Raw genomic sequence first — 20,757 nt, 5'->3', positions numbered from 1 at the left:
CGGCCACCCAATCAGAACTGCCGAAATTTTCCATCTCTGCCAAAAATACCCCTGCTTCCTAAAGTGAAATACCCAAAACACCCCCCCTGCTGGGGGGTGATTGGCCCTCCCCACCACGTGTCCCTACGGGTACCCCACGCAAGATCTTCTCGCTTTGCTAAATGGTGGGGAGCTTCAAATACAAAATAAAATAAATAAAACAAAAAAAAATTAGTAAAAAATAATCGACACATTAAGTTTTTTTCTCGCCAAGAGGTTTTACATGGCATATCATGTACCTAAAATGTACATTGGAGCCAAAAGTTAAAAACCATTAAAATTCTTACAAGATTCAGTGATTCGCATACATCTAGAGGTGACTCCTTTTGGCTCAATCAATTTATTTCAATATTTGTGCATACTTCATACTTGTGTAGTTGGAACTTCTTTGGTCTTAGATTTTACTGTGGTTTTGCCCGAACTTCTTAGCTTGAGTTTTTGTTTGTTTTTTTGTTTTTTTTTTTTTTTTTTAAGGAGTGTTGTAGAAAGTATGTGGCTCTGATTCCATAACTTTTAGTACCGGTTCCATAATTTCCGTTTTCTTTTGTGAAATAATGCATTGCAACTGTAAAGCATTTACAGTTGCTATGAGGGACTTTTTCTCTTGTACCCTCAAAGGTGAACATTATCGTAACCTTTTTTTCGGTGAACAGAATGATGACAAAGTGTGCTATCAAACCTTTGCTTCGATTAATATAACCGACATTTTTCATTAAAAAACAAAAACAAAAACGAAGAATAATCGAATTACTGAAGCGGCGGGTTTCTATGACCCGGTCCGTTAATAAAACGGCGGGTTGCAAGACTGTCTCTTCCCGGGGTTTTTCCTTTGAAAATCTGGACTCCACTATCACTACCGGAAGCAATGGAGGAGGACCACGCGCCCGGCGCGTGCAAACACTCTCTCAACCTCCCATCAATTTCCCCCACCGAACCTCTCTCCACCGAAACCCTAGCTTCCCTGAGATCCCTAATCGTCAACCCCTCAACTCCCTCTCCCGCAATCTCTTCAATCATCGAAACCCTAACTCGCTCTCTCCAACTCAGTCGCGACCCTCTCCGCACTCTCAAGCTCCTCTCCGACCTGGCCGCCCGACACCCCCACCTCTCCGCCCTCGTCTTCCACTCCGTCCGCTCCGACTCGCTCCTCTCCACCGAGTCGACCCGCGTCGCCGCCGAGTCACTCGATGTCCTGGCTTCAATCGCAGAGCGGAATCGAGAGCTTTCGCCGGCTGTTGAGGAAATCGACGACCGGTTGTTCGCCTCGCTTTGTTTTAGTCCCTCTCCGGCGATACGGCCGTGGCTTCTCAGAAACGCCGAGAGGTTCGGTGTTCAGCCTTACTTGCTATCAAGCCTGTTTCTAGGGTTTACGAAGGATCCGTATCCGAATGTGAGGAAAGCTGCATTGGATGGACTCGTTGGTTTGAGTAAGAGCGGCGTTATTGACGACGGTGATATGATCAGAGGCTGCTACTTCCGCGCCGGTGAGCTTCTAAACGACATGGAAGACGGCGTTAGGTCCGCTGCAATTCGAGCGGTGAGCTTTGTCAAATTGTTGATTTTAGTGCCATTGTGATTTGGTGATGCTTACTTTTATGTTCTAATACACTTCATGAATGCACAGGTGTTTGCTTGGGGTTTAACACTAATGGCTTGCGATTCGGAGGCGAAAGCGTATTGGTCTGATGAAGTATTTGTCAAGGTAATTTGACTCAGGCTGAAATTTTTGAGATGATTTGTTCTACTTGAGTTGGTGCATTGTGCTTTGAAATTGAGCTCTGTCTCTACAGACTACAGCCATCAAGTTATAGACTTTTCACTTTAGGTTTCGGGCATGCTGACTCGAACTTTTTTTGAGCCATTTATGGTTTGGACCATTTATGGATAAGCATTATTGTCCGAAAAGGCTTACTAACCTATTCCGGTTAATTTTCTCTAGGACATCATTGAGGATATCACTACCCTTTTACACTGCATTATTGAATGGTAGGACTTTCCCTCCCTATCATTCTATGTCAATGAGTGTCAGAAATTTTTATAGAGCATCATACTTAGTCCAGACCTTATGTCTTATGCATCAGTTATGTTTGTAGATTTGTTCGATGGTAAGAGACATGAGCATGGAGGTCAGGATTGAAGCTTTTTATGCCCTTGGGAAGATAGGAATGGTATCTGAAGATATTCTTTTGCAAACCCTGTCAAAGAAAGTCCTGGTGGCTACTAAAGAAAAGAAATCTCTTGCTCAGTGTTCCGATGAACAACTGGAAGTATCAGGGTCTAGTGTTGCTGGAGCTTTTATGCATGGACTTGAGGATGAATTCCATGAGGTATCTTTTGACTCAGACATGCAACGAACTTTTACCAAATGCGCGCTTTTGAATAATAAACTCTTTTTTATCAATATGAAGGTACGAAAAGCTGCATGTCATTCTTTGGGTACACTCACCATCCTCTCTTCCAAGTTTGCTGGAGAAGCCTTGAACTTACTGATGGATGTACTGAATGATGACTCAATGCTTGTGCGGTTACAAGCTTTTGAAACTATGCATCAAATGGCAACTTTTGGTCATCTGAAGGTGCAAGAAAAACACATGCATATGGTACGCTCTGTAATCTTAGTTGTTAATCTTGTAGTTATACAGAATAGGTGACTTACTATCTGATAATTTAATGTACTACTGGTTATGAAATCAAGTCGCATCTTATGCTATGAGGTGGCACAACCTCTTCACTTCTGCTAATTAGATATCATTGGTGTGTGCATCAAATTGACTAAAACTGAAAGGTGGCTTGACATGTTATATCGTGAGAATGACTCCAATTCTCAGTTTTTGGATTATTCATAGATTTCTTTCTTTGACATTCCCTCTTATGTTTATTTGTTCTCGTCTCCTCCCTAGGGTGTTGCTTGCTAATGTTTTGTCTTGTGGTTTGTTAAATTATAGTTGGTATTATACGATTATCCTTTTCTCCATGACTTAACATGCCTAGTAAGAAAAACTTTACACCAGGTGACTTCATGAAACTACTTAAGTACAGACTGCCTATAATTTCTTTTTCTCGTTAATTGATTTTGCAGTTTCTTGGCACTCTGGTTGACCGTAATACCCTGACAAGATCTGCTGCAAGGAAAGTACTTAAATTGGCAAAGCTGCCAGATTTGAAGTTGTTTAGATCAACTATTGATACCCTTTTAGATAACTTGGAAATGTGTCCACAGGTTAGCTTTTCATTGACATTTTATTAATATAACTTGCAGACTCTTTTTTTTTTAAAACTAGCATGCGGAGTGAATTTGGTCATTTTAAAACTTGGATTTTATCTTATTTCTTCAGCTAATTCAATTTTGTTTTTTTCCAGGATGAAGCAGATATATTAAATGTTTTGTTTCGTATTGGACGAAATCATGGAAAGTTTGTGGTCCGCATTATTGAGGAAGTTTCTCAGCAGGTTAGCATGCTCTCACAGGGTCATTACTCATTAATATAAATAAATACCTCGACCCAACTTTCTTTGTAAGCCTGGGTGGCACCCAAATATGATTTTCATTCTTGCTTGGTGACAGGGTCTGTTCAAGTCTGAGTTATATGAAGCAGGGTTTAGCATATGATAGTTTGTGAGTTTAATGCGTAGTAGAACTATTGTTAACTACCACAGTCAAAAGATATTTGAAGGCATGGTGCAGAATAGCACCAAGGGGGATAACATAGGCTTTGGGAATTTACGTATTCTATATGTGGCTTGAAACTCTAAATTTTGTTTTTTATTCTTTCCTTGGTTTCCTTTGATTCTTATGTGCAACTGTAGTTTCTACTGGGAACTCGATATTTATTGTTCCTTTTTTTTTTTTTTTTGTCCCATCTGTCAGATGGAGCCAGTGTCTAATGGCAAGTTAGGCTTTGATAACGTGAGGGTGGGCGCCTTGCTAGTTCTGGCCATCTCAGCTCCACTTTCACAAGAACGTGATTGCAGTATCCCACCTAGTATATTTTCTTATGCAGTTACATACCTGGGAAGGATTTCTCATGCTTTGAGTGACATTATTCATCAAGATGGCCTGTTGAATTACTTGTCTCAATGCAGTAGATCCTCTGGACCATATGATATGGAGTTTGACTTCAGCGCGAGGGAGTTACCTGGTTCCATTGCAATGCCATTGCCACAGAAAAGAGGTGGAACCTCTGAAATCTTGTCTCCAACAGTTAAGAAACCAAGGGAGGCTGGAAATTCTCTTGTAGAATACAGTCTAGATGTGCAAGATGAAGTGACCAAGTCAATGAATGTTGTTCTTGAAAAGGTGAAGGATATCTGGCCATTTGTACAAGCTGGATTCATGACTGAAGGACTCAGGACTTTAAGGTAAAGTACTGTTGTTTACTATCCTTATCTAGTGCATAAAACATCCCCCCCCCCCCCCCTCTCTAAAACAGAAAAAAGATGAGACAGAATTATGTTACCCTTTTTAGGGCTCCTTTCAAAATTTGTTTGGTCTTCTTAGTTTAAGGTATAAACCAATGATGGTCCATACAGACAGCTAGTTTAAAATCATAGAGACAGCACTAACATATGCATGCTTTGAGATTATGCACCAACTGGTGTTGAGTCGACTGTTTCATGTGTATTATTTGATTGCCATAATTCTTCAGAACTTTTCAATCTCCGTTCTCAATTGTTTATTTCTTTTGTGACATGACCTTATGCAGAAGTTGCAGGGAAGAATCGGCAACATTGACGTCTGGCTCTATTGCATCTGGTGGTATCTTTGCCTTTATGATGCAGTATATCAAGATCATGAAACTGCTTGCAAAGGCATGGGTGAACTTCCTGCCTTCAAGACACCTTCCTTCTAGCGGGATGGGAGACTTGGAATTTGCGTTGGCAAAGCTAGACGCGAGGCTTAGTGAACTGAAAAGTACGTTTATAGGATTGTCTAAAGTGGAAGAGTTGCATATTTTGGAGCTGATACTTGTGACTTGTATGCTCAAGCTTTCTAAAGTTGAAATTTGCTGCCATCTTGGTACTTTGAGAAAGCTCTCTTGTACAATGGCACATGCGGAATCTCTCCTTGAAGATGGAACTTTTGAACCATCCAGGTTTCTGATTGAAGTCAGAAAATTATTATCTGAAATTGGGACCTCTCTCAATGGTAGTTCCTGTAATCCAATTCTTTTTAGAAGAGTACTGGAAAGTTTCTTCCTTGAGCGGCTTGTGTTATGTGGTGGACTAAAGCACATAAAGGCAGATCTGGACATACCTGACAATGACTACGAACATCCTCTTCGCTTTGTCGCAGGGTTGCCCGTTGGTATACCATGCCACATCACTCTTCATAATGTTTCGGTTGAAAGCAGATTATGGCTCAAAATGACTGCCAATGGAATTGATGATACTCAGTTTGTCTACTTGGATTCAAACCTTTTTGGAGGCTGCGATGATCATAGAATAGTTATGTTTACCGCACCATTTTACAAAACCCCAAAAGCATTTTCTTTTACGGTCAGCGTTTGCATTTGTATGGAATATTTGTCTGAGGATGAGGATGTGTCTTTTCTCAAACGTTGTGGACCTAGACATGAGCTTACATCTCTTTGCCGAGAAAAGGAAGTTTTCCTTTCTATGGTCAAGTGAAAATTGAGTAGCTTGTTTATCTCCATCATTTGCCAATCGGAGTATTTAGTGGATTTGGGAATGGAGCACTAAAGATAATAAAAGGCTATAAGGCTATAAATATAGTGACTTAGACGAATTCTCATATATGTACAACACGAACTCATATACTACCAGATATAATAGACAATGTCTACAATTAGTTTCTCATATCAAAGCATTGAAATCTTTGATACTTCCGGTCTCTATTCCACCACTGGATTTTTTCGAGATGAATCTTACAACATTGATCCCCAAAACGTCATCTCGAACCACAAAAGACCTTACCATATGCGCCTAGCATGTACATGCTCCTCTATGACATATTTGATAGACAATGAGTTTCCAACTAGATATAACCTCCAACTCTCCAAGTAACATCTTGATCAGGTCGAGTAAGCACTGGCCGACAGGAAGCACCTTTTGCTAATCATCCCCGCCATTTCCTGCCAACCTTGGCCCTCCTTGTAGCATTCAACCTACCATTATGTTAATGCAACTGTTAAGTACCGCATAAAATTCTTGTCCATATATACATAAGGAATGAATGGCATTATGTAACTTACGGTCTCTGCAATGCTGGCACCCCCTTTCACCCCTCCAATTACATAGATAGTATCATTAACAACAGCCGCAGCCGAATATCCCCTAGAGTAATTCATTGGTTCCCCAGGCATCCATGACTCAAGGCGTGGGTCAAAAATTTCTACACTTGACACCATAGAATCTCCATCATAACCACCCAGAGCATACCTACAAAAGTAGAAGTCTATAATCAGGAATGTCAAAGTACTGATAAAAAAATTAAAAAAGTCAAACACCAAATTCAAAAAGAGAATATTATAACTTGTAGTTACAGACTAATGACTAGTTTTGCATTCTTTAACTCAGTGATATCTGGTGCTTCTTTTCGAGTTGAAGGGTGGATCTGATCAGAGCCACCTCAACCGGACTGATTTTTTCACATTTTAAAGTTCTCTGGACAACTAGGGCATCATTATTTTGTGCAGAGATCTTCATCATCAAAAGTTTGTGATAACTAAATAAGATGATGTTCTTAGTTGACAGCGATATATACCTTATCCATAAAAAGCAGGAATAAGAAACTACAGTAGATTGTCCAAGTTAATCCAAACTCGCATACCAAAGTATGTTCACATTTTGATGGATTTATCACAGGAACATCAATGTCTAAAGTCATCATGGAGCACGTCTGAGATGCTGAGAATACAAGTGAAACAAAGGTACTTACAATTTTTCATTCAATGTAACCAATGAATGGCAACCCCTTTGTGATTTCATACAAGGGGCTTTCTTCCAACTATGTTCCCTTGGATCAAACCTATCTACAGACCTGAGATATGAACATTTTCATGTCAACCATTGAAAGAGGCATGTTTCAGGATAGGATAATGAGTTTTGTGTCCCTAGATATAAACAAACAATTCATCTGATCTCTCTAAAAACTGGGATTCTGATGAACAGGATGAAAAAGTGCAAGCAACTTGATAAATGAAATAATATTCCAGACTGTTTACAAACTGGACTGAAATTCAATTACCTGCAGAGGCAGGAGTCCTACATAATTAACATGTGATAGCCTAATTATGCATCTAAAAGTTAAATTTTATATAGTTGCTCTGTGCCACAAGCTACTCTCTTTTCTTCTGTTAACCAAATTCCTTTTCCTCTTCCTATGTACAAACATTGTACAAAAAGCACTGATCAGAAACAACAAAAGTCATCAGCTACTAATTAAATATGCAGGGTGCAAGTATATGTGCCTTTACAAGATAAAGTCAAACTTATATGAGTATACCACGGTTCACGCATAGTGTTGACTAAAGATGACCAATAAGGCAATATCTTACTTCAAATAACCATTCCCATCATAGCCTCCAGTAGCATAAATTACTCCATTTAGTTCTGCCGCAGCGAGAGCAAATCTCTGGAACAACAAAGAACAATCAGGAACCTCGAATAATAGTATTTCCTACTTACAACCTTTTTTTTTTTACCTTTTCTAGCATCGACTGTGTACGGATCCATCGACCAACATCTGAATCAAGCATTTCAACATCAGAAAAACACTCAATTCCATTGCCGCCACCCATTGCAAAAATTTTGTTGTTTGTGGTAGCTGCAGCTAAGCTCCCCTTTTTCTCTCTCAAAGAAGGGCAAACCTTCCACTGGTTGTCAGTAGGGCAGTATGATTCAACTTCAGAAAACGACCAAAGAAGAGTTAGAAAAACGTTAATGCCAACAAGAAAAAGAATTAAATTGAGAAAGACTCAATACCTGTATCGTACCACATAGCACTATCACCACCTCCAATCACATAAAGATCACCATTTAATTTTGCAACAGAAGCATATGCACGAACTGAGCTCATTGGTCCAAGAGATTTTATCACATCTCGAGAAGGATAATAAGAATCCAATGACAATAACCATGATTCACCATCATATCCTCCAACTAGATATATTGACTCATTAGGATCCAGATCCAGCATATTGCACGATGCAATATCCTTCTCTTGTGTGGAGGCTACAGACTCGGATTCCAACTTCATACCATCTTTTACCTGAATCTCAGACTCTGCCTGCTTTTCATCAATATGTGCAAGGGATGGTGCAGACTCAGATTCCGACTTCATACCATCTTTTAACTGTTTAATTTCAAACTGTGCCTGCTCCTGAAACGCCAGCAAGGAACTCAATTTAACAATGGTATAATCGTTCTATTTTTTTATGTCAATCAAAAGCCTACTGCTAAGAAATTAAAGGCCTAAACTAAAGCAATTTACAGAAGTACACAACTATGAGCAGCTACCATATAAAATGAATATAGTTGACTGTGGGAATTAAAGACCAACAACAATAATAAAACTGCCTTGAACCAGTTCAGTGCAGTGATGACCAAATGCATGAATGCTATTTAACATGAATAAACAGAGGAAGTAAGGTAATGAGATGGATATATAGAAAATTTAACAGAAATACTGTATGAAGTACCAGCTTATGCTCCAAATAGCCTATCTTCTTAGCTTGTTCATTCTTGAAAGCTTTTAACTCTTCAACCTCTTGAACCAACTGTATGAACAGAACATACATAAATAGAGTGGTTGAATATAAAATAAAGCTAGCAGGTATGTTTATCGACTATTTAATAATCACTTACCTTATCGATTTGTGACTGATCAGACGAGGATCGAGGACTCAGCGCAGACAATGAGCAAGGACTCCCTCCACTCTTCTTCTCAGACCAGGAATGAGACCTCTCTACCCTCATCTCCACTAAACCCAATGGTTCAGGTGGATTCCAATTGACCGCTACAGGAGTTGCATTAACAATAGCACTATCTTTAACATCTATTGACAAAGGCACGTTTTGGTATTCACTGTTGAGATCACGTTGAAGAGACAACTCTTTCAGTTTTGCGCAAATGAGGTGCTGTTCTTCTTGTTCAGCGTCTTTCACATCTAATACAGCTTCAGATGGAATGTAGTTTCCAACTAGTGTTTTCGCCCCTGAAGTGAGTGGTTTAAGCCACTGAGCTTCCACTGTTGTCTTACGTGAGGGTTGCATTGGAAGATCAGTTTTCCTCTTTGGTATTTTCTGCGGTACTTTACTACCTGGAGCGATTGCGCAAGATGCTAACAAAGACATCAGCTTGTTTGTCTGAGCATGATCAAGCTCAAACCAGAATTTATTTGCACTGTAGTAGTTGTCCGCAATAATCGGTTTAAACTGACTCTCAAGCAGTGGTTGGCACTGCAGCCGGACACGAATCTGAACCTGAAAGGTAGAAGGTAGAATAAAAAAAAAAAATCTCAGTCTAGAATGCCTTCTGTTGACTAAGACTGGGATTGTCTAACATGAAAAATATATCAGATTAAACCAATCATAAGAAGCTTTATATAGCACCTGTGCAGGAAATTGTGTTCTCACTGATCCATCAGTTGTCCAACCATATGGATCAATATTCATTTGGCCATGGCTAGCAGCCTCATAAATTCCATGAAGCGTCCTATCGTTATAGTTGAAGAGAAAGAGGGGCAAGCCAGGACTAATATTCTTCACATATGAAAAGTGTGGACTCGGTAAACCTGAACGAATTTGTATGCATCACATGAGTTCTGGAACCAAACTAAAACTAAAGCAAGAAATCAGAAAAAGAAATAATGGACAAAACCAACAACCAAAGAGTTTATACTCAATCAAACTGGCTAATATACTTTGGGGCTCAATAAAAACTGAATTTAAGTGTGGCAATCCACTTGCATCATAATCTAAGAACCGGTGTAATAAATTCAACACCAAATACCACTAGACCATTGTTTAAATAATGTGAAGTATAAGAACCTAATTAAAAACTGAAAACAGCAAAATAAAAGAAGAAAAAGATGCAAAAAGTTCAGGATACCAACCAAAGAGTTGTTTAGATAGACATTCCATCATTGTGCTGCTCTTGCAACCAAAGATAACTCCACCAAGGTGATTACTTCTCAACTGTCTTGCTTGTACAGAGTAGGCTCCCAGGTCTGGAGTAGGAGGCATAGTAAAGGTCTGTGTCCTCCTTCCAGCTCCCATTTTCAGATCCCAAAAGGATAACAGTTACCTGAATAAGAAACAAAGGTCATGTACCTTAAACAGTATTATCTGTGATAGAATGCAGGCTAACACTGATGAACAGAAAATTGGGAGGGAGGGGGGATTGTTAATTGGCACCAAGAACCATTAAATGCATTGGAAATCAGCGACGTTTTTCACGCGTAGACGGTCAACAAGTCCATAACGCAACAAAGCCGTTACAGATTAGTTTCGCCCTTTTTGTTGTAAGCCTGAAAGAGCAGCAACGCGTGGAGATAAGAGGCCCAAGTGGAATCTTTTATATCTCCAGTGCCCTGGTTCTTATTTCTTAATCCTCTTTTTGTAATTTCCTTCCAAATGTTCAGAAAGCCATACAGAACAAAATTGGGAATATAGCTCCATAGTATTGATATAATTTTTTTTCCTTTAATGCCAATTCATAATTGGAAGCACTTCAATGAGTAACACAAGAAAAACCAATCCATTTCATCAATGAATTTCTTTAAGAACAAAATGGCACAAACCTGAACAAAACACAACTAAGGAAGGCCAACAAAACCAAAATGAAGCATTGCAAACTGATAGGCATCAGAAAACAGAATCAGTGAGAAAAAGGAAATGCATTTACATAAAGTATAAAATGCAGTATCTCAACCAAGTAAGAAACTTTTAGAAAAGAACCAGTTCATATTCTTAGCCAATTCACACATATGAAGAACATGCTTCAGACACATGGGTAGCAATTCAGTCATACAAATTCAAAGCAATAGATAAACAAATTCAGAACAACAGAGAAACACCCATTTATTGTTTCTGGGCAATGAGACAAACCCCTATAAACAGCCAGAATCAAAATCAAAATCTGCATTTGAATACCAAAAAAGTATATAAATTTCCATTTGAGTACCAAAAAGCTTGAAGACCCATCTGAGGGAATGCAAAACCGCACAAGCACGTTTCTGTATTCAAACAACAAAAAAGCTAAAAAGCTCTCATCTTTATCATCCCAGGCTCATATACACCCTAGAAATTGATGAAACCCACCATCTCAGAAAATCAAAACCCACCATCTCAATCAAACAAGATGATCAAAAAGAGGGCCACTGCATTTTGCATACCTTTTATTTATAGAACACTAGAATGAGACCCAGAGAGAAATCTGTATCTGGGTCTCAACTGAGTGTGTCAGAGAGACAGAGAGTGATGAGGGTTTATGGTTGAGGAATGAGCTTTTGCCTAGAGAGTATCTGAGAGCGCCAAAAGGTAATGAACCAGTGAGCAAAGCTCTCTACTTGTAGACAGACATGTGTTATCTATACCCCCGGCGCAGGATAGCACCAACTCTATTATGTTTTCTTTTTTCTATTTTATTTAGAAAATAATTGGACCACTACAAGAAAAGGTTAACAGATGTGCGGAGAGCAAGGATGTAGAAAGAAACTTCTTTCAGAAGCTACAACCTTTTTGGTTTTATCAAAATAAATAAATAAAAAAAAGCCATAATCTTTTTGGTATGTAACAAAAAACTGATTTAGAGAATGAGATTATTTCTTAAACGGAGTGAAACTGATTTCTAATTAATTATTATATTCCATCTAAGTGTTTATGCAGTCCATGTATGGAAAAGGAATTTGTGGCAAGCTTCAAATTTGTGAAGAAAAGGAATTGTGTGAAGAAGAGGAATATTTGTAGATTTAGACAGGAATTAACTAAAATGGCATGATGGATTGAAAGTGCATGAACCTTGAAGCATAAGTTGCATGCAAATTGACAAAGGAAACTACAGTAGAATAACTTCTATAAGTGAAATGGCATGAGCAATCCAAGTTTTCTTTCTTAACTTGATTTCCATTCAAAAGGTGAAGTGATAGTCATCTTCATGACAACTTATGTGATGAAGATTTAAGCCTCAAGAAAAATTTTTGCAGGGAATTATCCAAGATGGTATTAAATTGTTGGGAGATTTTTTTAATGAGGACCACTAAAATGAGGATCAGTTGAAGACTTTCTAATCAACGGTTTGGAAGACTATTTTTTTTATTACATTTCCGTAAATCAACCATTAGATGTTTATGTAAGTACGAGTAGATCACTTCTGAAAATTTTCTTCCAAATTACTGATCATTAAGGTATCGAACTAGATCAAATCAATTGACGAACCAGATATATCAAACATGAACAGTTCATGTTTATGTTCATAACTGATAAATCACGATTATAAATGTCTTAAAGATTTTTCAATTTGGTTGAAAAATTGCATAAATGATCTACACATAAATATCTAAACATCTAACAATTTATTTGTGAAAATGAGATCGAAAAGTGGGTCTAACACAAAAGTCATCAATTAATCCTCATTTTAGTGGTCCTCATTAGAAGGACTTTTAAGTTGTGCAAAATGTTTCTGGAGCTTTTTTAGTAGAATTAGTAATGTCGAGTGATGTACGACTTATAAATAAAATGTGAAAAGTTAATGAATAAAGTCTTAAATTAGGTGATCACAGAATGAAAACATAAAAGATGATGATCTCATACTCAAAATATCTCATACATCTCATGAAAGACACCAAGAGTACCCTTATAGAACATCATACACAACTCTTGATTAGACCATCGGGACAAGCCTGATGATAGGGTGGCGTGACCGAAATTCACCGGGTGAGTATTTTTGAGATTACAATAGCAAATCGTCATGACTTGTAAACCATCAGACCTGTCCAGTTCTGTCAGATGACTGTTGTATAATTGCCTAATAAGCTGTATTAGTCTCAGCTATACGCTGCTACTGTATGAACATTGAATGTTTATCTGGTCAGGTTTCATTTGGGTTGACATCAACCGAGACAAGAGCAAAAACTCTAGCTTTTCATTCATTTTGATTTGTCATAGCATATCAAGGTAAATTTTCGCCATCATCTTGATGCTAGTCGCCTAGTCTACACAAATCAAGTCATTTTGCAACTTGACTACTATAAGCTTCCTCGAAGGGTTTCGTCAAAATATACAGACCATAAAACAGGAGTAGTTCAGTCATTGTAATTGCCCCGGGCGTCAAAATATACAGACCATAAAACAGGAGTAGTTCAGTCATTGTAAATGCCCCGGGCGAGTCAAGGAACTTGGCTTTAGTCAACTCGCACTGGCAGTGTTACGGCAATGTCAGTCGATCATTCCTTCAATATCCTTCTCATCGATATATGCTATGGAGGGTGTAGACTCAGACTCCCATCCATTAACAAGTCTTTTAACTGTTGAATTTCAAACGACGCCTGCACCTGAAATGTCAAGAAAGAAAAACTCCAATTAATTTAACATGCATGACATAATGATTTTGTTTCTTAATTTGTCATCAAAAGGCCTTGAACCAGTTCAGTGCCAGTGATGTAAATGCTTGACTAACGCATGATGCAATTCAACTTTATTTAGACGAATCGGCAGAAGAAATAAGGTGCAGAAGCAGAAATACAGAGATTTTTTGACAGAGACATGCATTACCAGCTTATCCTCCAAATAGCTCATCTTCTCAGTCTGTGCAGTACTAGACGCCTTCAGCTCTTGCACCTCTTGAAGCAACTAGTACAAATGAAATAATACATAAGAGTGGTTGCAAGTAAAACTGAAACTAACAGCACTAACTAAAGCATAGATTTAATAATTTAAATGTATGGACCACTAAAATAATAATTTACCTTAGTAATGATCCCCGGATAGAACATGGATCCAGGACTCTGCGCAGAAAAGTAGCAAGAACTCTCTCCACTCTTCTGATCAAACTGGGAGTATGGACTCTCTGCCTTGCTATCTACAGCATCTCCAGCCAAAGGTACAGAATCCAATTTCAGATTTGAACTATTCAAATGCTCAGCCTCTGAAATAAGTGCTTCAAGATTTGAACTATTCAAATGCTCAGCCTCTGAAATAAGTGCTTCAAGCCATTCAGGTTCCTGTATTATGTTAATTGAGGGAAAATCTGGAAAATCAGCTTCCCACTTCACTGTATTCTGATGTGTAGAACATGACGAACCCCCTTTAAGAGTTGAACTGTTCAGATGCTCAGTTTCCAGCTCCACTCTATTCTGTGGCATAGAAGTTGCAGAAGTGGCTGGATTACACAATACAGCTTTCTTTTGTAATGTCTTACGTGATGGAAGAGCTGGAAACTCACTTTCCCAGTTCACTGTGGGTACAGAAGTCAAATTCTCAGCCCCTGAAGTGGGTGGTTTCAGCAATTCAGTTTTCTGTATTGTATTCCGAGTTGGAAGAGCTGGAAAATCAGTTTCCCAGTTGGGTACAGGAGTAGGATTCTCAGCCTCTGAAGTGGGCGGCTTACACGATTCAGCTTTCTGTATTGTACTCGATGATGGAAGAGCTCGAAAATCAGTTTCCCTCAGCATTGGATTCTGTGGTGTTGGTTTACCTGGAGAAATCGTCAATGGTGCTAGCAGAGATAGCAGATTTCTTGTTTGAACATGATCAAGCTCAAACATGAAATGCTGTGGATTGAAGTAGTTATCAGCAATTATTGGTTTAAACTGGCTTTCAAGCAGTGGTCGGCACTGCTGCCGAACACGCATCCGAACCTTAAAGTAGAAAACCGGAAAATATCAGTAAAGCCTTCTCTTAACCAAGACACGGTGTGTCTAACATGAAATTATAACTCGGGACAATTGCAGCAATTATGGCAGAACCTTTATTTAGTACCTGTGCAGGAAATTGGGTCCTCCCTGACCCATCAGCGGTCCATCCGTATGGGTCAATATTCATTTGGCCATGACCAGTAGCCTCAAAGATACCATATAGCTTCCTGTCACTATAGTTGAACAGAAATAGTGGTAAGCCAGGTGTAACTTTCTTCACATATATCAGGTGTGGAGCCGGTAAACCTGAAAGAGTTTGAATGCAGCACATCAATTCTGGAAACAAAAGTAAAACTAAACCAAGAAATCAGAAGAAAGCAGTGCACAACAATCAAAGAGTTTCTTATTTGAAGCTAGCTAGTTTTGTATACCCAATATAACAAGGGCTACAATACTTTGGTGCCTATTAACAGTGAAGATGGCAATGGATTTACAGTCTCCAATAAAAATATCAGTAAACCACTGGTTTAAAGATTGAAAAACAATACATAAGATCCAAATTATAAACTGAAAACAGGAAAAGCAAAGATTAGGAGTAAAACATGCAATAAGTCCAGAATACCAACCAAAGAGTTGTTTTGATAGACATTCATTCATTGTGCTGTGCGTGCACCCAAAGATGACTGCACCTAGGTGATTCTTCATCAAATTTCTTGCAGACACAGCATAGGGTACCAGGTCTTGATTAGAAGGCAGAGTATAGGTCTCAGTTCTCCTTCCCGCTCCCATTTTCAGATCGAAACAGGATGAAATTATATCATACACCTGAATACAAAACAAAGGTCATGTACCTTTAACAGAAAGTAGGTGTGTGTGGATATAATTACAACGCATGCTAACACAAAGGACCATGAAATGCATCTAAAATCACCATTGAAAGCCCTATGGAGAATCTTATATAGTTTCCATGTACTAATTCTTAATTCTCCTTGTGTATTTTTCATCTAGAAAAGCTTATATACTTGCTGAAATGTAATATAACCAGAAGACATAGAGAACAACAAACCTGGAATACGACATCTAAAATTTGAACTATTCATCATCTTATTTCCTCTAATAAGAATAAAATGTTACAAATATGAACAAAAAACTATGAAACAGAATGCCAACAAAACAAGAATAAAATATGGCTGAGGATCATTAGTATAAACAAACAGCAATATAATACATAAAGTGGATTCTCTTATAAAGCTCACAAACCAGTTAAATAAGCCTTTAGAACTGCCTTTACATTCTCAGTTATTGCAAACATATGAACAACATGCTTCAATCCCCTGGCACACGATTGCGGCATGCCATTTAAATTCAATCCACAATGTACTAAGATTTCACACATAATACATGCCTGGACAATAGCAATACCAAAACTGTTCATATTCAACTACTATCACCTCTTTCCGGCTAAAAAAAAAAAAAAAAAAACTATTATCACCAAGTCCAACAATAGCAACTACTTATACAATAATCAAAGAAATCAAAGGAAACAAAAAAAGCTCTTCCTTTTTTTTCAATTGTATAATCCCAAACAGGCAATATTCTAATACAGCATCAAACGGAAAATGTAAAGGTGACGCCTTTAACCCACAGTCTTAAAACTCTTAATCAACAAACAAGTAATGAAATTCACAATCACAGAGAACACGCCTTCATCTTTTAAGCTATGTTCTTCGCTCTGATCAAACCCAAATAGCATAATCTTTCCCACATTTCAAAACCAAAACGCCATGGAATACTTGAGAAAGAACAGGAAATGAAACCAAGGAGGCACAATTTCTACTTAAACAGCCAAAAACCATCTAATCTGACCAAACCAATCTCTCTAAAACCCTAAAAAGCCATGACTAGTTAACAAAATCGAAGCTCATAACCTCGATCAAACCAGAAAGCAATCACATTTTTGCATACCTCTCTATGCAGAAATGTGATGGATCGGGGGAATTTTTGTGGGCGTGTGAGTTCGTTCTGTGGGAGATGAAGAGAGAGAAATCAAGAGAGAGGTGATGAAAAGGGTTTAAGGGAAGTGAAGGGGTTGTTGCCCGAAATGGTGACACAGAGCGCGAAGCATCACTGAGCTACAGAGCTGGGTTTCTAGCTATATTTGAGAAAGAAACAAAAGAGGAGCCAAATACACCCATTGGCGCATTTTAGCAAACTAGGCGCATGCGAAAATAATTTGAAAAAATTTCAAATTGCCATTAGGAACAAGTACACCCAGAGGCGCATTTTAGCGGTCAAAGGCCGTCTGACCAGTGTGGAATATGAGTCAAAATTTTGAATAATATATGATTTTGAATAAATACATAAGTTGCTCATTTACTATCACTCATTTCACCAATGAATCAAGTCTTGGACTAAAATAAATAACACATACATGGTAACATAGTCATCAATTGATAATCTAAAAACAAAACCATTTGCATACAGCCATACAGTCATGAAGAGAGAAAATCTCTCAAAAAGAGTCGTCTATTTTCAACCACAAATTTTTTTTTTTTTCTTTTTGATAAGAGACATTCAATATGTTATGTCACATGCAACCAAAAACAAGTGCAACTAATTTTTATATCAAACACTTGATCAAGTAAATTTTTATAAACATTACAATACATTGGGTTCAGTAAATCAGCGAAAAATATTCTATATAATGACAGTGCAAGTAGCGCAACACTATTAGGTGATTTCAATCCTTGATATTCGTAGTGAACATATTTTCTAATAACCAAAAAGTGCACTTCTATTCCTGTTGGTGTAAGTGCACATCAGTACTCTATATATATATATATATATATATAGGAGACGTTCGAGAGCGAACGTCCGCAACCCAGAAAAAGTGCGGACATCGCTCCTCCGGCCTCGATCAAGCAAGATTCTAGTGGCGGCGCGTGAGGGCGCGTCCGGCCGTTCCTGGTGAGTTGTTTTGGTCTATTGAGTAGTATATATTGTTACGAATTTATGGATAGGTGTTTGGTGGAAATTGGAGGAGGTTTGGATATTAATCGGAATTTCCGAAGTTCAATAGTTTGGTTATTGATTTATGAGAATTCCACTATCGGATTTCTCTCAATTTTGCCCTAGAAACCTTCAATAAAGAATGGTGCAAATGATAAAGTCTTGGTTTAATCAAAGAAGAAATAGAAATGTTAATTCATGAGGATTTGATGTGGGAATCATATTTAATTTCCGGATTGTTATTCACGAATTATAATTGTATACAGGGCGACATGCCGAGCTACTGCTCGACGTAGGAAACCGGTTGCGTGGTCGCCTAAATAGTACTGTGAGTGGACATTTATTTTAAATTAAATGTGCATGCAGTATATTATTATTTTCCGATTGAGGTTTAATTTATTATTTGAATTATTGAGTATTATGATTTATGAGCTTGATTTCTTGAGATTTATTATGCGCTATGAGTTACGGGATTTTTAGTGGATTTCCTTCCCGAGGGCTTTCAATAGATTTTTCAAACTATTGAGTTATTGAGTTGGGAAACGATTCTCGGGAAGTGATTGATTAAGAAAATATTATGAGAATTATTGTTTTTGAATATCAGTTTATATGATATACGAGTACGAAGGATTTAGCAAATATTTGAGCATAGTTGAATTATCGAGATTTATTGAGTTTTGAGCTTTTCAGCCTTGAAGTTAGATTGAGATTTCTTTCCGAAAGTATTTGTTGATTTACAGAGTATTTGATTTACGCTTTCGAGGACTTATTGAGATATTGAGGTTTGAGTTTGAGGGATAATCCTGAGTTATGCTTTCAGTGGATTATTAATGTTTTATTGAAGTAACATGGAGTTTCTTTCCGAAAGCAAGTAACTGAAAGAGGTTGTTTCCAGTTTATTGAGGAGGCTATTCAGTTTATTGAGGAGGCTATTTACGGCGCATGCGCATATTACCTAGTTGGCAGTCCCTTCTAGGTAATAATCTGGTTGGCAGTCCCTTCCAGACTATATTCCGGTTGGCAGTCCCTTCCGATGCGTCATCTGGGTGGCAGTCCCTCCCAGATGGCATGAGATGGTTAGTTGGCAGTCCCTTCTATCCACCGCCTCCTATTCCGGTTGGCAATCTCTTCCGATGCGTCATCTGGGTGGCAGTCCCTCCCAGATGGCATGAGATGGTTAGTTGGCAGTCCCTTCTATCCACCGCCTCCTAATCCGGTTGGCAGTCCATTCCGATGCGTCATCTGGGTGGCAGTCCCTCCCAGATGGCATGAGATGACTAGACAGCAGTACTTTCTAGTCATAGAACGAGCCTCTTGAAAAGGATGTTTTTTTTTATAAGGATTGAGGATGAGATTTTAAGAGGTTGCAAGATGTTCTATTTGTACGTGATTAAAAGTATTTTCAAGATTGTTACTGCATGCGAGATTTTAGAGAATAACTTGGGAAAGCATTACGTTTTAATTATTCATTCGAAATAACTTATTTTTCGTCCACTCACTCTAACGGTATTTTTTTAATGTTTTCCCCTGGGCCCTTCAGTTTCAAATGCCCAGTTTGCAGGCCAGTTTAGCTTGAGGTCGAGCATACATGGGGTTGAGGCATAGCTGTCATAGCTTCCGCATTATAAAAGTTTCGGTCTTTTATCTTATATTCTATTTTCTTGTACGCCTAAGAAATAGATTGCTCTAATAACCTTTGAGATTAATATTTTTAAGTTCAGAATTGTTTGTGAAATTGGGAGGTGTTGTGATTTAGGGAGCATGGTGGCTCCAGAAGTTTGTGGTGGATTATTTTAGAAGTGTAAATGTCTTTCTACAGGTTTTTGGGTAGTCCACTTTTAGAGGGAGTTCCGCCAAATTTTTGGTAGAATTTCTTCTAAAGTGGGCCCCGCAGGGCCACTTCGGATTTCAAGGTGAAATCCGGGGCTGGTCCTGTCAGAGTTCAAGAGGTGCAGCTGTGGACCAGGGTCGGCCTTGCCCATGGGCATCGTTGGCGACAGCCCAAGGCCCAACATAGAGGGGGGCACCAGATTTTATCAACAAAATTTAATATATATAACATATATATTTAATTATATATAATTATATATGTATAGAGAGTGGAATGTAAAAAAAAAAAAATCAGATTTCTAGACGCAGATCGCGTCTTTACTTCTTCTTAATCTTTTTCCAACGCACAACGGCAGGCACAAAATTGATTATCCAAGCGTCTTTTGCTCTCTCCCAAGTCCCAAACCTTGAAACCCAGCAATTTTTTTTTATTAAATTGGTTTCAATGGTTACTCAATTCTTCAGTTCATTCTCATCCATCACCCAATCTTTCTCCTCTCCATGTTTATGTTATTCTACGGTGATCATACGAATTTTTCAGCTTTCCATCGATGTAGGCTAAGGTACAAATCAAAATAGGTATTGGGTATTCTTCAATTTTGATATCCCATGAAAATTTGAATATCAAAAGTCTTGTTACTTGTTTTTTGAGTTTTGTTGATTTCTAACAACCTGCTCATTCATTGGTTTTCAATTTTCAATATTACGTGCAATTGGAAGTTGGAGTTGCAAGTCAATCTCGATCAAAAAAGAAAGAACAAGAAGGAAAAAAGCAAGTTCCAGATTTCCAGGTATTGTTCTATGCTCCAGTGTTTATCAATTATCATTCAAAGTGAATTCTAACAACCTGCTCATTCATCGATTTTCAATTTTCAATATTAGGTGCAATTAGAAATTGGATTTGTAAGTCAATCCCGATCAGAAAAGAAAAAACAAGAAGGAAAAAAGCTGATTCTAGATTTGCAGGTTTTATTATTCTATGCTTAAGTGTTTATCATTCAAAGTTTAGTGTTTTGGCTTGCCAACTTTCAGTTTGAAGCTTCAGCAAGATATAATATTTGTC

General features: G+C 38.1%; 3 protein-coding genes across 5 annotated transcripts; 1 reads left to right on the top strand and 2 right to left on the bottom strand.

The window, feature by feature from the left end:
- Positions 1–786: 786 nt before the first annotated feature.
- Positions 787–5,690, top strand: LOC133720290 (protein SIEL). Its single transcript, XM_062146540.1, has 8 exons — positions 787–1,576; positions 1,664–1,741; positions 2,133–2,366; positions 2,448–2,639; positions 3,119–3,259; positions 3,400–3,489; positions 3,908–4,398; positions 4,743–5,690. The coding sequence occupies exons 1-8, from the start codon at positions 905–907 to the stop codon at positions 5,665–5,667; spliced, it is 2,823 nt and encodes a 940-aa protein (XP_062002524.1). The 5' UTR covers positions 787–904; the 3' UTR covers positions 5,668–5,690.
- A 107-nt stretch (positions 5,691–5,797) lies between these two features.
- Positions 5,798–11,580, bottom strand: LOC133720291 (uncharacterized). Of its 3 annotated transcripts, XM_062146542.1 has the most exons (12): positions 11,397–11,580; positions 11,186–11,301; positions 10,116–10,306; positions 9,613–9,794; positions 8,866–9,483; positions 8,700–8,777; positions 7,984–8,380; positions 7,704–7,903; positions 7,557–7,633; positions 6,938–7,039; positions 6,252–6,438; positions 5,798–6,164 (listed from the first exon to the last, which is right to left on the bottom strand). In XM_062146542.1, exons 3-12 carry the CDS (start codon positions 10,276–10,278, stop codon positions 6,072–6,074), a joined length of 2,097 nt encoding a protein of 698 aa, XP_062002526.1. In that variant the 5' UTR covers positions 10,279–10,306; positions 11,186–11,301; positions 11,397–11,580; the 3' UTR covers positions 5,798–6,071. The 3 variants fall into 3 exon arrangements, with proteins under 3 accessions (XP_062002526.1, XP_062002525.1, XP_062002527.1); XM_062146541.1 differs by lacking the exon at positions 11,186–11,301 and having other exon boundaries at positions 11,397–11,579; XM_062146543.1 differs by lacking the exons at positions 11,186–11,301; positions 11,397–11,580 and adding an exon at positions 10,803–10,887.
- A 1,348-nt stretch (positions 11,581–12,928) lies between these two features.
- LOC133720292 (uncharacterized) lies at positions 12,929–16,964 on the bottom strand. The gene is made up of 6 exons (XM_062146544.1): positions 16,821–16,964; positions 15,482–15,680; positions 14,980–15,161; positions 13,968–14,858; positions 13,774–13,851; positions 12,929–13,553 (listed from the first exon to the last, which is right to left on the bottom strand). The coding sequence occupies exons 2-6, from the start codon at positions 15,642–15,644 to the stop codon at positions 13,479–13,481; spliced, it is 1,389 nt and encodes a 462-aa protein (XP_062002528.1). The 5' UTR covers positions 15,645–15,680; positions 16,821–16,964; the 3' UTR covers positions 12,929–13,478.
- Between the last annotated feature and the right edge of the window lie 3,793 nt (positions 16,965–20,757).

This window comes from Rosa rugosa, chromosome 7 (assembly GCF_958449725.1).
Source record: "Rosa rugosa chromosome 7, drRosRugo1.1, whole genome shotgun sequence".
NCBI classification, from domain to species: domain Eukaryota; kingdom Viridiplantae; phylum Streptophyta; class Magnoliopsida; order Rosales; family Rosaceae; genus Rosa; species Rosa rugosa.
Note: the sequence above shows the minus strand (reverse complement) of the source record. Positions and strands in the feature narration are given on the sequence as shown.

Excerpts from the sequence above, each read along its gene's own strand:
- LOC133720290 (XM_062146540.1), top strand. The coding sequence starts at position 905 with ATGGAGGAGGACCACGCGCCCGGCGCGTGCAAACACTCTCTCAACCTC. Across the intron at positions 1,577-1,663 it reads GGTCCGCTGCAATTCGAGCG|GTGTTTGCTTGGGGTTTAAC; the intron begins GTGAGCTTTGTC and ends ATGAATGCACAG. Across the intron at positions 3,260-3,399 it reads ACTTGGAAATGTGTCCACAG|GATGAAGCAGATATATTAAA; the intron begins GTTAGCTTTTCA and ends GTTTTTTTCCAG.
- LOC133720291 (XM_062146542.1), bottom strand. The coding sequence starts at position 10,278 with ATGGGAGCTGGAAGGAGGACACAGACCTTTACTATGCCTCCTACTCCA. Across the intron at positions 9,795-10,115 it reads TCTATCTAAACAACTCTTTG|GTTTACCGAGTCCACACTTT; the intron begins GTTGGTATCCTG and ends AAATTCGTTCAG. Across the intron at positions 7,040-7,556 it reads GATGGGAATGGTTATTTGAA|GTCTGTAGATAGGTTTGATC; the intron begins GTAAGATATTGC and ends TTCATATCTCAG.
- LOC133720292 (XM_062146544.1), bottom strand. The coding sequence starts at position 15,644 with ATGGGAGCGGGAAGGAGAACTGAGACCTATACTCTGCCTTCTAATCAA. Across the intron at positions 15,162-15,481 it reads TCTATCAAAACAACTCTTTG|GTTTACCGGCTCCACACCTG; the intron begins GTTGGTATTCTG and ends AAACTCTTTCAG. Across the intron at positions 13,554-13,773 it reads GCTATTTGGAGGATAAGCTG|GTGCAGGCGTCGTTTGAAAT; the intron begins GTAATGCATGTC and ends TTGACATTTCAG.